The sequence below is a fragment of the Penicillium daleae genome, assembly GCF_028827525.1.
Source record: "Penicillium daleae strain IBT 16125 chromosome Unknown utg000008l_segment0_segment0, whole genome shotgun sequence".
Taxonomy (NCBI): Eukaryota; Fungi; Ascomycota; class Eurotiomycetes; order Eurotiales; family Aspergillaceae; genus Penicillium; species Penicillium daleae.
Window position 1 is genome coordinate 2,089,300 of NW_026623156.1, and position 12,893 is coordinate 2,102,192.

A 12,893-nucleotide genomic window follows, 5' to 3' on the forward strand; every position below is an offset into this window, starting at 1 on the left:
CATGAGACAAGAACTTAGTGCCGGGATGATTCCGCGGCTAGCAAGTTAACTTCGTAGTACACGTTAATCAATTGATTTACTTGTGGTCGTCTTTAGGGGGGAATATACCCAATTTTAGGTAAATGACTTGGCGCTTCGTCGACTGGGGTCGTGTTTCAAATGGAACATTCGATTGGGGGCTGACGGGTCGACCTTCCATCTTTAGCTTGCCTCGTCAAAACAAGGCTCCATTAGAATGCGGTGAATGGAGACGCCAGTGCAAACCGACTGAACTCTAACAAGCCTTGTCTTCTCACGATGGAGCTTCGAGAAGATATCAAAAGGCTGATCTGGGTTCTAGGTCCCCTGAGTGACATTCCCTGAACATAAGTGGGGATGCAGACTTACATCAGAAGGCAGGGTGATATCTTGGAGACCTACGGCAGATATAACCTAATCGGTCACAATCAAGACTGCCTGCACCTAAATAAGCATAGCAGCAACATTCTAAGACGAATCGGGTTATCAGATGCGAGCAAACAAAGGATCTGTGTCGGACTTGGATTGGTCACCCTTCGACTGCACAAACTGAAATCATGCACTAATGCATTGATTGTCAATACCTATGCAAGCTATTGCGACCAGAGCCAATCATTCTGATTGTCTGCTCTACAATTAGGATTTCCAATAAAAACTTCGCCTGCAATCGCATTGAAGATGGGAACGAGGCTGCGTTAGGAAGGAGCTCATTTCGATAAAGCACTAGATTACGGCCAATCGTGTTCATTCAATGCCAGGCATGACCGAGCAGTTTGTTTTTCTTCTACAATCTTGATATGAGAGAAGCAGAAATTCCCTTTTCCCGGGACAGGAATTGATAACATCGTTGCTGTGTGATAGACTATGACCCGTGTATCTAAGCGCTCTTGTTGTTGATCTTGAGCAGCTCGACCTCGCTGTGAGACGATTAGTTTCTGAACAAAAATGTCTACTCAAGGGCTAAAATTCGCAAGAACTTACAAGATCAGAGTAGAACCAGCGGGAATCTTGCCAGCCGACCTAGGGAAGAGTCAACGTTAGCAAAGTACAGCCTCGACTGACCGACGCCACAATTCTGTATCACTTGAGCACTTTAAATATCCACTTACTTGTCGCCGTATGCGTAGTCACTAGCTCAATGTTACTAGCAGTTCATTTGAATTTCGTTCAATCAGGTACTTCACTCACGGAGTAATGGTCAGAATGGACTTCTCGCCCAGAGTCATCTGCTGGACACCCTCATCCCAGCCTAATCAAACTGGGTTAGCATTCAAATTTATTACATGCAACAAATAGGCCGGATCAATCTAAAATCCTCAAAGATGGTTCGATGATGGCGAGATATAAAAAGGAAAAAATACCCTTGATGACCTGTCCAACGCCAATCTGAACATTTAAAGGGCCTCGGCCCGGAGACCGGGAGCTGTCGAACCTAGTGACAGGAGTTAGCGCTACTAAATTCCAGAACTAAAAGTGCAACAATCTTCGATATCGCAGCCAACTTACTGCTTGCCCTGGAATCCCTTGTTGGCCTTCTTGGCATCGTACAGCCAGCCGGTGTAGTGGATCGAGACGTTATCGCCCGAAGCGGGCGAGTCGGAGCCGTTACCACGGGTAATAATCTTTCTCTCGACACCCATTATGATGATCCTTTGATGATTGTGGAATCGGAGTTGGTCCTTGGAGAGGGGAATGGAGGATAAGAGGACGTTCGAAAATCGAGGGGCAACGCTGATTCGCAATTTTTCTCTGAAAGTGGGGGTGCAAGCGGTAAGGGCGGTTGATGGTGGTGCTACTGTAGAGGGAAAGCTCGAATGACCTTTACCGGATTCATCAGGATTAATTCAGATGGTGTATAGTGCTACAGGGTTTAATTTGTGTCTCGAGGTTTCTTATCACCAATCAAAGAGTCATTTTTGAGATAGGATCTTAAAGTACTTTGATGCCTCCGTAGGTCAGCTGCCCAGAGACTGAGACGCTTATATAATCACATCCAATGCCTGGGCGATGCACGGACTAAGTCTGTAGTACAGTATGTTGCGAAACCGGTGCAACCGCCTCCACTCTTCGAGTGACTTTCTAGGCTCACCGCCAAGAGAAACTAGAGCATATTAGGAATAGCCCCGGAATATTAATATTCCTGTACCAGTCTCGTTACTATCATTTACTTTCATTAAATACGGTGCCTTGTTTCGTAACTGTATTGGCGCAAGAGAACTAGAATTTTCTATGGAAATAGAAACATGTCAAACACTAGATCTAAGGATTGCCTCGAGAACCTAGCGACCTGACACATCCCTCCGCCACTCCTGTGTCCAAGTGACGGGCTGGGGGTCTTACTCGGCGCCAGACCTTAGCAAAATAGTGGCTTACATTACTTGTGTACTGTACAGTACACGTCGTACAACCCAGTCAATTGGCTTTCAGTCGTGTAATGTCTACCAGAGCCCGTGGCCGGGGTTGGTCGCCATTAATCAAGGCTGGTGATGTCATGGTCGAGAATCTGACGGTGAGAAATAGCGACGTCTTCTATATATATAATTGCTGAGTTTCGAACTAGTATATTCTTACTTCAAAATATATTTCGGAACACTAAAGAACCCTGCACAATCTTGAAAAAGCCAGTAATGTCTGGTGACATTGAAACTTTTACCGCAAGCCTATACGGCGAGCTTAGACGTGGAGATGCCTCGATGAGAGACCTCAAGACTCGGCTCGTAGCAGACGTCAAAAAGGCTCTTGTGGAAGTCATTGCCGAGCGTCCTGGTACAGCTTGGGTGGATTACCACGGCCATACTAAAAAGGTGGCGGAGCACGGCAAGTTGTATGATGATGCGACGAACGATGAAATCTGGTTTGACCATGATGGTTCCGAGACCAAGCCAGGATATTGGAAAAGGGGGACTATAGCTTACTTAACTGCAACTTTCCATGTTGAGGATGTTTAATCTTGTTTCTCAATATGTTTCTGGGACTTAAGGGCAGTTCCCTAGAATGAAGTGAAAAAGTGAATTTGCTTTTCTCGCGCGTACGTATGTGTCAGGCCTGTTCTTGGGCATAATACAGCAGTAAGGGCGTACTTATCGAGAATCAGTGTCTCGTATATCTAGTATCTGCTGTTTGTATCTAACTGTTAAGCTGTAATATACGAGAACGGCCCGTGGCTATACTAATACTATCGATATCTATATCGGTCTAGGCTTTATGCTAGACCTGATTATACTTAGCACAATTAGTCTAGCTCACGTAGATCAAGACTATCTCTAGTCTATAGGTACCTAGGCCCTAAGATAATAAGGGTAGCTTATGTTATTTCTATACTAAGATTACTAAGAATACTAAGAATAAAATAAGGTAAAGATACTTAGTAGTAGGGATCTTCTTCCGCTTTAACCCTAAGTGATAGTAAATCGAACGCCCAGTACGGCTACACTCGACGCCAGTTTAAGCGTTCATTTTTCTAAAATCTTAGTCATCTTTTCAGCAGAATCAAAATCAAAATCAAACATGTTTATTGTTTGCTCCCAGAGTCCTACCATATACGAGTCATTATAGTAACTACTCTTCGCTTCTATGAAAATATCAATTTACTCTTACAAAATACAGCAAGGCTGGAGACTAAATTGAAGATGAATTGCATATAATTCACAGTGCTTCCTAAATTACTTTCCTGTGCAGTCCGGCCACACCATCAGCACCAAAACAAGATCAAACATCCTCAAAATGAAAACTTGCTTTGATATGAGCTGTAGTCCAGCCTTTCCAATGTCCTGGCTTGGTCTCGGAACCATCATGGTCAAACCAGATTTTATCGTTCGTCGCATCATCATACAACTTGCCGTGCTCCGCCGCCTTTTTAGTATGGCCGTGGTAATCCACCCAAGCTGTACCAGGACGCTCGGCAATTTTGTTTGGAAAGATATCTCTAATTTGAACGGAGAGTCGGTCCTTAAGGTCGCTCATGGAAGGATGTCGACCTTCATGCTCGCCATATAATTCTGCTTCGAAGGATCTTCTGTCGCTAGACATTACGATTGTGGGTTTGCTCAAGGTGAGGCTAAGGCTCTTTGATGCTCAAGAATATGGATTAGGTTCTTCGATGATCCAGGATATAAATTTTGTAAAGAAGCCCAGGGTGAGAAAGGCGATTTTATAGATGGGAGGAATTTCCAGAGCCTCTGCTAGAAGAGTCTCGCCAGTCTAGATTTATGGCACAGGAGACTCTTCCATGGTCACTTGATTTACGTAAAGTTTGGTCATAAGAGAAGGGAAATCTAGATTAAATCGACAAGGGACCAATGTAACATGTCCAAATACGATACTAGATGACACAATGCTACTTAAGCCGATAAAATGGCTAGTTCAAATAAATTGTACAGCGTTCACATAGTGGTTTATGATGGTAATCAGTCTATGCTTTTTTTTCTCTTATTTATTAGGAGGAAGAAAATGATTTTGCGATGAATTAGATCGCAGAACTTTCTTTAGTGGGTTCAGTCCATCCGATCAGGATTGTGATAGTATGTTCCATCTGTAAATTTTCATGACGTCTGCATTTAACACGAGTTTAAATGGTTATATTACGTCTATTCTATGTTCCATGGTCTAGACCGTATCCAGATAGAACGACCTAGGGAGGGCCGTTTGCGGCCGATAAACGGGTCACGCGTGGGCGATAAAAATAAACTTTGATTTTGTTCTTGGCATATAAATAGCACAAACTATATGATCTTTCATGGAGGGTATAACTAAAAAGTTGAAACTTATCGAGTTAATTTTTAGAATGTATGACGATAGAGCCTCTTATGACTACACTCTACACGCCATACATGTGGTGTTACCCGAATATTATAGGACGGAATTAATTCCAGTCAGTGAGAATGTTAATAAAAGCAGCGGTTTACAAAATGATGATAACTATAGACTTTTGTCGTAGTAAATAGTCTAATAAATTACTAACTTACAGTAAAGCTACCTAAGTAAATAACACTAAGGGATTAGACCGGTCGGTTAAATCCTAGAGCTTATAAATTGAACTCACTAAAATAATATATATAAATTCTTATACTTATAAATATAGACAGGATCAGGATCATAAGCATACTACGTACTAAATATTTAAAGTTTCCCTCCTTCCCTTAGATATGAAAGGGCGACTGACGTCTACGTTTATCGTGAGTGTTTTAACTACTATATTCCTAGTCTACTATAAACGCCGTAGTCTCTATAGCCCGGCCGGATAAGATAGTCGCTGTTTGCGGATAGTATAACTTAGGGTTAAAGCGGAAGAAGATCCCCGCCACTAAGCATCTTCACCTTATTTCATTCTTAGTATTCTTGGCAATCTTGGCATAGAAATAACACAAGCTACCCTTATTATCTCAGGGCCTAGATGCCTATAGACTAGAGATAGTCTTGATCTACGTGAGCTAGACTAATTGTGCTAAGTATAATCAGGTCTAGCATAAAGCCCAGACCGATGTGGATATCGATAGTATCGGCGTAGCCACGGGCCGTTCTCGTATGTTAAGGCTTAACAGTTAGATGCAAACAGCGGATACTAGACATACGAGACACTGATTCTCGATGAGTACGCCCTTACTGCTGCATTATGCCCAAGAACAGTTCTGAATTACCACCTTGTCTGCACCTGTAATAAAAGCGCCTTTATTACTCTAGTCACTACATTCAATTCACATCCACGAGCTCTCAGCTAGTATATATCCATCCTGTGCCGCTCATCATGGCCGCTATCGTGGGCTTCCCAACCCAGTCAGAGCCAAATATAATCCCCGACTACGAGGTCAGGCTCTTGCTCAATCCGACAGCGGTTCTTGGCCCTGAACATGAGCTAACGAGTACTGTTCTATCGGCCTTCCATATTGCCCCGACTGTCACTAGGATGAATGTCCAGTTCCTTGACAAGGGCTCCAAGGAGATCTATCTCGCCGGCTGGAGCGCCCGTATCCGCAAGGCCGAAAACGAGAACGACTTCGAGTTGACGTATAAGAAGCGGTATCCCATCGTGGGCGGCGATGTTGATGCCGCTCTTACTGTGGCTAATAACGATGGTTTAAACGCCAGGAGCACAAAATATAAGGCGCAAGTGGAAAGGGGTTACCAGAAGCAGACACTTTCTATCAGCCGCAAGAAAACCGTAACGGATACCGGGGTTAGCAGAATTGACCTCCCGGATATCACCAACTCGCGTAAAATGCTGATCGATGAGGCGCCGGATAAGTTCGACAACTTTGGGAGCAACAAATGGGGCACCGGTGCGTTAGCGGTGTCGCGCATCTTTGGGCCAGTCCTCGTCAGGCGCTCCACTGGCTTGTGGAAAGGAATGCAGCTATACCTCGAGACCTGGCCCCTCCTGAACTCCACAGGCACAGGAATCGAGTACATCGTTGAGGCTTCTTTCAAAACGACGAGTCGTATGACAGCCTCGGTTGAGCAGACAAACTTAGCTGCCTATTTGGAGAGCCAGGGCTGGCTGCTCGCGGAGGACTCGCTCAAGACACAGCTCATTATGGAGCGCTACTAATATGGCGCGTTTGTGGGTCAGCGGAGGTCCGCTGTATTGAATTTACACGCGAATACATGCCTGAAATTATTATGTAACCTACGTACGAAGGAATACATACGCAACTCCCGGAAGAACTCTAAAAATAGACTAGTGTGTCTTAGCGTAAGGGGCAGAAAAGTCAATCGAAGAGTGGAGTGGTTGCACCGGTTTCGCGACGTACTGTATCTGAGCAGGGACATCCCAGTATCACACTGTTGATGTTTGTTTGATCATAATCGAAGCCAGATCATGCCAATCTTATCTAACGGCTTGATTGATATTTACAGATATCTTTTGATGCTTACGTCCGAACATGGCTGGATGCCCGTGATTTAAGGTACCATCTCACATTAGACCAAAAATTGGGCCACAACATACACAAATATGGAGTTCGATGCATCTTATCCAAGTCAATTCATCGAGTGTGGGCCGTGTGATCAGAGAACGCGATCCATCCTGTTGCACGCCGAGGTCGTTGAAATCCCACTCAATTGGCGCCACACAGTGGCTACTATCCATTACAGCATCTGGGAGCTGATCCAAGAGCTGAGATTGGGCTAATAATTGGCTTTGCACGTCCAGAGTTGTCGTTGATAGCTGATGACGTTTCTGCTGATCGTAGGCAGATACAGACTGCACTTCGAGATACTCACCCGATGGCTGAATATGGCCAACGGGATTTTCAACTTCACTTTTGTTTTCGAGGGGCGGCAATTGTTCCTCTTGCTGACCGGAATAACTCGAGTTGAGATGACTTTCCAACATCTGGGGTTCTCGTCAATTTTTCGCTTTCCCGTTTCGTCGCATTTGGTTCCATTTGCGCGATTTCGGCGGTCATTGGATGATCCGGGGTGTCTTGACTCATTCGATCCCCCTCCTTTGTCATTGAGGGATTCCCTTCAAGTTGATGTGGATTTAGGAGACTAGTCACCCGGGTGACAACTGGCTTTCTTTGAGATGACTGGTGAGGAATCTGGCCAGAGATGCTTTCGTCTTTGCCTCCTTTGAACTTTGAGAGCAATAAATTCTGCTCTAGTATCAGATTTTCATCTCCATGATCTTCTTAATGATCTTTGGATAGAGGCTTGTCAATAAATTGCTGTACAGATTTTTTAATGGCTTCACGTAGGCTTTTTAAGGGCTGAGCATTCCCCCTGTGTGCCCTAGCCTTGTGGTTCTCCATTTGTGCTTCGACTACCACGTAACAAAACTGGCATCGATTCCCAGTCGTCTGTAGCTGACGGATCTCCGATATAGGGTGATTCTGGCAATGCTATTGGAGAAGACATGGGAGAACCACCGACGTTTTGTTTGGGCGCAATCCTTCGGTAACGATGCACATTGTAGCGTGGCTTAAGTGGTGATTGCTTCGAGATAACTGGGTCAGTCGACGATGGACTGAGTGCTTGTAGCGATTCCGTCTCCTCCACCTCTTCGCCAGCCACGGCAGTCAGATTTTGATATGACACTGATAACGATATTTTGTGGTGATCCCCAAGAACCACGGTTTCAGCACTGGATGTATCGGTATCTAAGTCATCATCACTGCTACCACCTTCATCTCTCGGAAGACATGCCAGTGAGATTTCCTCTAGGTGTTTCCCGACGTGAGTTGCGTATGCCTTTCTTGATTGCCAACCACTCTGTGAGCACAATGCACACTGATGTTTCTTGAATTCGGGCGTCAACTCTGCCTCTTGAGCCTCTGTAACAGCGGCAGTCAAACGATGTGCGGTCAAGACAATATCATGGCACTCGATCATATGCTTGTTAAATGATTGCGGCGTGCTAATGATTGCCCCGCAGGTAAAGCAGCGCCAACGGAGAACAGTGAAGTGTTCATTGAATTCATGTTCCGCCCATAGCTTACGGGTGGAAAATGTCTTCAGAGCGTCTTGACATTGTTCGTGTGTGCAAATATACGACTCCAAATCAGCAAAAACATGCATCCTGTTCCATTAGCATCCTCTTTATCATAAAATAGTACTCGTGTTTCCGTGTTGACTCACTTCCACTGAATTCGATTGAGCATAGAAACAGTCCTTCCACAGTAGTCGCATGCAAATGGAACCCCATAGTCCTGTAGAAGAGGGGGAACTCGAGGTCGGCCTTGAGCCTCTTCCCCAGCAATTGAGAGGAACGAAGCATGAGAAGCAACCGAGGCAGCGTACTGTGAAACCGTAGGAATGGAACTTCCAAGGCCAGAATCGTGGAAGAGTGAATAGGGCTTGAAGACTGTCTGAGCATCTCCTACTACGAACAGTCCTTCCTCCTCTTGTCTTTGCGCTCGAATGCGGACGGACCTTTCCCAATTCGCCTCTGCTAACCTCTCTACAAGATGGACCGGTGCACTTGTGAATCTACCTGGTATGTCAGTATAGGTTATCAAAAGAGATAATATGACCACACCGACCTATCGCGGATACGCATGGCATATGGCTGAGCCTCGTGGGATAATTGAAACATATTTTCGAGCGAGACAGGCTGCGGTTCGACCTTGTGCTTTGAACGGGATAAGGTTTTTTCAATCAGCGGCGCGAGATCTACCAGACAGCTCACATAACTGTGAAGGCGCCCAAGGCGGTTCTTCTGACGCTCAGCGGTTGAAGATGAATCGTCAGAAGTCTCGTCATCCGAAGACGAGTCAGATCTTTCTTCAGCACCAAGCATTATTCTTTCTTTTTCCAACTGCATTTCAAGCTCATCTTTAAATATCTTTCTCGACTTAGACTCGTTCTGTTCCCTGTTCATTGGTCCCTGGTAATTCTCGAAGTAGGAGAGAAGGATGTTGCCGATCCCCGTCAGGTTCTCGACCGCGTTGATCTTCAAGTCACTCGATTCGCCGAGTATTGTGTCAAGATGCCCAGAGGGAAAATTCTCTTCCCATAATCGAATGTTTGCGACATCTTTTGCAGGGTTCGTCTGTGTAGGATATCTGATTTTGATCGAAAATGTGATTTCCAAAGGTAGACAAGAGCCGCCGAACATGTTTGATAAAGAGATTCAACAAAACCAAAGTTGGGATCTTGAGTACTGTGTTCGATTCTTGACACTAGCCAGTCATTAAGAATTTCCGACCTGCTGTTTGCCACTTTCATCGTGCGCCTGGCGATAACGATGAGTTGTAAATCAGTGGAAGACGATGTGAGGCGGTGTTCGATTTGGGAGGGGTTGAAAACGCAAGGTCCGCAGGGCGGTTAGCCTTTCATTCTTATTAGCTTGACGAGGCAGCCAAGAGGACGTGACGTGGTGAGGCTGACCCCGCCAGCTGAAAGTTCTCCATAGCCTCCATAAAGAACTCTCTCGATGTTTACCAAGCTACGATATGATTTTTCCCACCTTATCATACAACAATGAGCCGCCCAGTGCCACCTAAAACACGGAAAGACTTCGATATCGCGATCATCTGCGCGCTGCAGCTGGAGGCCAATGCAGTTGAGGCAATATTCGACCGGTTCTGGGACGAAGATGGCGATCGATACGGAAAATCCTCTGGAGACAAAAATGCGTATCGGACCGGGGTGATCGGAAATCACAACGTTGTGCTTGCATATATGCCCGGTACGGGGAAGGTTCACGCAGCAAGCGTCGCAGTGAGTTGCTGCTTGAGCTTTCAGGGTATTCGACTCGCGTTGGTTGTTGGAATATGTGGCGGCGTACCTGAAGGAGCCAAAGATGGGATATTCCTTGGAGACATTGTGATCAGTGACGAGATTATGTTGCACGATTTTGGGAAATAATATCCTGGAGGGTTTCAACGCAAGGAGACCGTTACTCGCTCGGCCGCGGACAGCGAAGTACCAGCCTTTTTGCGCAAGTTGAAAAGCCCAAGAGGCCATCAAAATCTACTCAGCAGAACACATCCCCATCTTAGTGCTCTACAAAAACAAAATCATGATTACCACTGCCCCGGCAGACAGCACAACCGGGGCAGCCGCTGCCTGTATGAGGTCAGTTTTAGAGCAGTGGGCAGTCGTTGATAAGGCTGAACAGAGAAGTACTCGACTTAACGATCCTTTGCACGGAGAGCCCGAGTCACCCATCAATAGTCCCTCTAAGATCCAGTCGAGTCGAGTTGATGAAGGATATCATTCACAAAACAATTATGACAGCAGTGATGGCGAGATTACACAAGGTATCAAATCTTTCTTTATAAAAAAGAATTCAGTTATTGACTGAAACTTCCAGTTTTACCGCGGATCGAAAATTGGTTTAAAAGTACGCTTTCTTATTTCAAAGAAAACCGCAAGTGTTTGCCTCGGGACGTTGATCTCAGAAAAACATTAAAAACACAACGCGTTATCTTCGCGAGCAATGTCAAGTGCTTGCCGTCAGATTCGCCGGACGCTGTCAAGGATCACCTGGGTTCGTCGAAAGGCATTTGTCTACAAGCAGCTCTAGAAATAGAGAAGAAGTTTGAGCAGATCCAAGAGCTCACGAAGCACCTCCCCGCCGCTACCAAGGCGAGAAAGCAGACCAAGAGTGAAACAGAAATGCTAAAGGTAAGGTGAAACATAAAAATTGGCATCTTAATGCTAACATGTCCACTATTAGCACGCCATTGATGACCTCAAGTCCCTAATACAGGTCTTCGTATCCTCGATCCCTCAAACCAACCAACCACTCCCACGGGAAGAGCCAAGAACGACTACCCCCACTAGAAGTCGTCACGAATTCCAGCATTTCCACATTGTTCAGCAAGCCGCGTGTAGTCTCTATGATGCAATTGGAACAGCTTGCAACTTACACACCATTCATGATGTGCACCTCTCCCTTCAGCCAGATCTCGATCAAACATCAACGAGGGTGCGATTCGATGTGGCTTTTGCTCAGCATTCCATGAAGTCAGGAAATGCAGTTTGGATCAACGTTGAATCAATCATCAAATCCGTCGAACAAATTCCCAGTTAGTCTCCACGTCGACCACAGCAAGCATATCCTCTCTCAAACGACAATCGAGTCAAAATGAAGGAAAGCATTGCTCATCCAGGGTTCGTAAAAGTGTACAGTTTGAGCTTCCTACAGGGCCTGTACTACCACCACTCGCCATACAGCAAATTACAGGTATACCGAATCTGTACTTGCAACGGAATTTCTGCACTGTGGTCGAAAGGTCACTCCATCAGCAGATTTGCAACGGCTGCATTGGCCTTCTTGGAGACAATGAGGTCTGCAAGCACTTGGCTTACCTGGGGAGTCAAACTGACAGCTCCTCTGCACCAAGATCATTGTCGCAACTTGTCTCGATATCAAAGGCCAATCCCATGAATGAAATGGGTACTTATGAGCGGGTACGGCTAGCAAGATATCTCGCTACCGCTGTTCTTTATTACCATGCTACACCTTGGTTGAAAAAAGTATGGTCTAGCAAAGATGTCTACTTTTTCGACGATCATGATACCTCTCTTCAGAAAAGACGACCCATCTTACCCTATGTGACCGCCTCTGTCCAGGCAGCAAGCTCCTCAGCGCGATCTCAGGCTCGATTACCCGATTACCACCACATCATTCGTAACCCGGTCTTGTTTGGACTGGGCGTCATGTTTCTGGAACTGGCATTCCAAGCTCCCCTCGGAACTTTACAGGAGCCAATTGACCTCGAAAAGGGAGAAACGTGGGGATTTGTGGAGTATTTCACGGCACATAGAGTTGTAGAGCAAAGTCACAGCAAAGTCAGCACGAGCTTCAAGAAGATTATCAAACAGTGTTTGCACTGTGACTTTGGGCATGACAGTGATTTCACGAGTCCCGCACTTCAGCAGGCTTTCTACAAGGACGTGATCAGTGTTCTTGAGGATCTGGAAGAACTCTTTCGGGATTTGCAGATTGAATAAAGAAAATTCGGGCAAGTCGATGTCCTTTATGGAGTTTTCTTCGTGTAGAATGTACTATGATCCCTATTTGGAGTAGGACTTTCAGCACTATGCGAGCCGCGAGCCTCAGTCGAAGGACAATCTCTAGAATATGAGATGATTAATATGGAACAGCAAATGGCTTTAGCACCTCTAGCTAATTCTCAATATCTACGGGAATTCAACCCGAATAAAATTTACGCGCCCAGATGTGCTTCCAAGAGCAAAAGTGCCATCATGGTACACCACACAATATGACCGATAGTCAGGAGGAAACCACAGCATTTTCCTTCCATCACAAACCAACCATTCCTTGCCGAGGAATGCCAATCTGTGACCCCCTATATTATCTGACTTTGGAACTCCTGATTCATCAGAGTCAGGCTGAAGACTGATAACCCCCCGATTGCTGATCAGATATTGACCGTCAGGCGAGAACCGCAAACTTGTCATCTGTC

General features: G+C 45.5%; 6 protein-coding genes across 6 annotated transcripts; 3 read left to right on the plus strand and 3 right to left on the minus strand.

Moving 5' to 3' along the window:
* Nucleotides 1-895: 895 nt before the first annotated feature.
* On the minus strand, nucleotides 896-1,658 carry N7458_009347 (FKBP-type peptidyl-prolyl cis-trans isomerase; the record flags this gene model as incomplete). Its single annotated transcript, XM_056912729.1, has 6 exons — nucleotides 896-935; nucleotides 1,000-1,038; nucleotides 1,128-1,148; nucleotides 1,207-1,267; nucleotides 1,380-1,450; nucleotides 1,525-1,658. 6 exons carry the CDS (start codon nucleotides 1,656-1,658, stop codon nucleotides 896-898), a joined length of 366 nt encoding a protein of 121 aa, XP_056761578.1.
* A 987-nt stretch (nucleotides 1,659-2,645) lies between these two features.
* On the plus strand, nucleotides 2,646-2,966 carry N7458_009348 (uncharacterized protein; the record flags this gene model as incomplete). The annotated part of the gene is made up of 1 exon (XM_056912730.1): nucleotides 2,646-2,966. The coding sequence occupies one exon, from the start codon at nucleotides 2,646-2,648 to the stop codon at nucleotides 2,964-2,966; it is 321 nt and encodes a 106-aa protein (XP_056761579.1).
* Nucleotides 2,967-3,726: 760 nt separating this feature from the next.
* On the minus strand, nucleotides 3,727-4,047 carry N7458_009349 (uncharacterized protein; the record flags this gene model as incomplete). Its single annotated transcript, XM_056912731.1, has 1 exon — nucleotides 3,727-4,047. The coding sequence occupies one exon, from the start codon at nucleotides 4,045-4,047 to the stop codon at nucleotides 3,727-3,729; it is 321 nt and encodes a 106-aa protein (XP_056761580.1).
* Nucleotides 4,048-5,761: 1,714 nt separating this feature from the next.
* Nucleotides 5,762-7,247, plus strand: N7458_009350 (uncharacterized protein; the record flags this gene model as incomplete). The annotated part of the gene is made up of 2 exons (XM_056912732.1): nucleotides 5,762-6,293; nucleotides 7,210-7,247. The coding sequence occupies 2 exons, from the start codon at nucleotides 5,762-5,764 to the stop codon at nucleotides 7,245-7,247; spliced, it is 570 nt and encodes a 189-aa protein (XP_056761581.1).
* A 499-nt stretch (nucleotides 7,248-7,746) lies between these two features.
* N7458_009351 (uncharacterized protein) lies at nucleotides 7,747-9,571 on the minus strand (the record flags this gene model as incomplete). The annotated part of the gene is made up of 3 exons (XM_056912733.1): nucleotides 7,747-8,533; nucleotides 8,593-8,943; nucleotides 8,997-9,571. The coding sequence occupies 3 exons, from the start codon at nucleotides 9,569-9,571 to the stop codon at nucleotides 7,747-7,749; spliced, it is 1,713 nt and encodes a 570-aa protein (XP_056761582.1).
* Nucleotides 9,572-9,936: 365 nt separating this feature from the next.
* On the plus strand, nucleotides 9,937-12,417 carry N7458_009352 (basic helix-loop-helix domain-containing protein; the record flags this gene model as incomplete). Its single annotated transcript, XM_056912734.1, has 5 exons — nucleotides 9,937-10,144; nucleotides 10,458-10,718; nucleotides 10,772-11,085; nucleotides 11,138-11,489; nucleotides 11,609-12,417. The coding sequence occupies 5 exons, from the start codon at nucleotides 9,937-9,939 to the stop codon at nucleotides 12,415-12,417; spliced, it is 1,944 nt and encodes a 647-aa protein (XP_056761583.1).
* Between the last annotated feature and the right edge of the window lie 476 nt (nucleotides 12,418-12,893).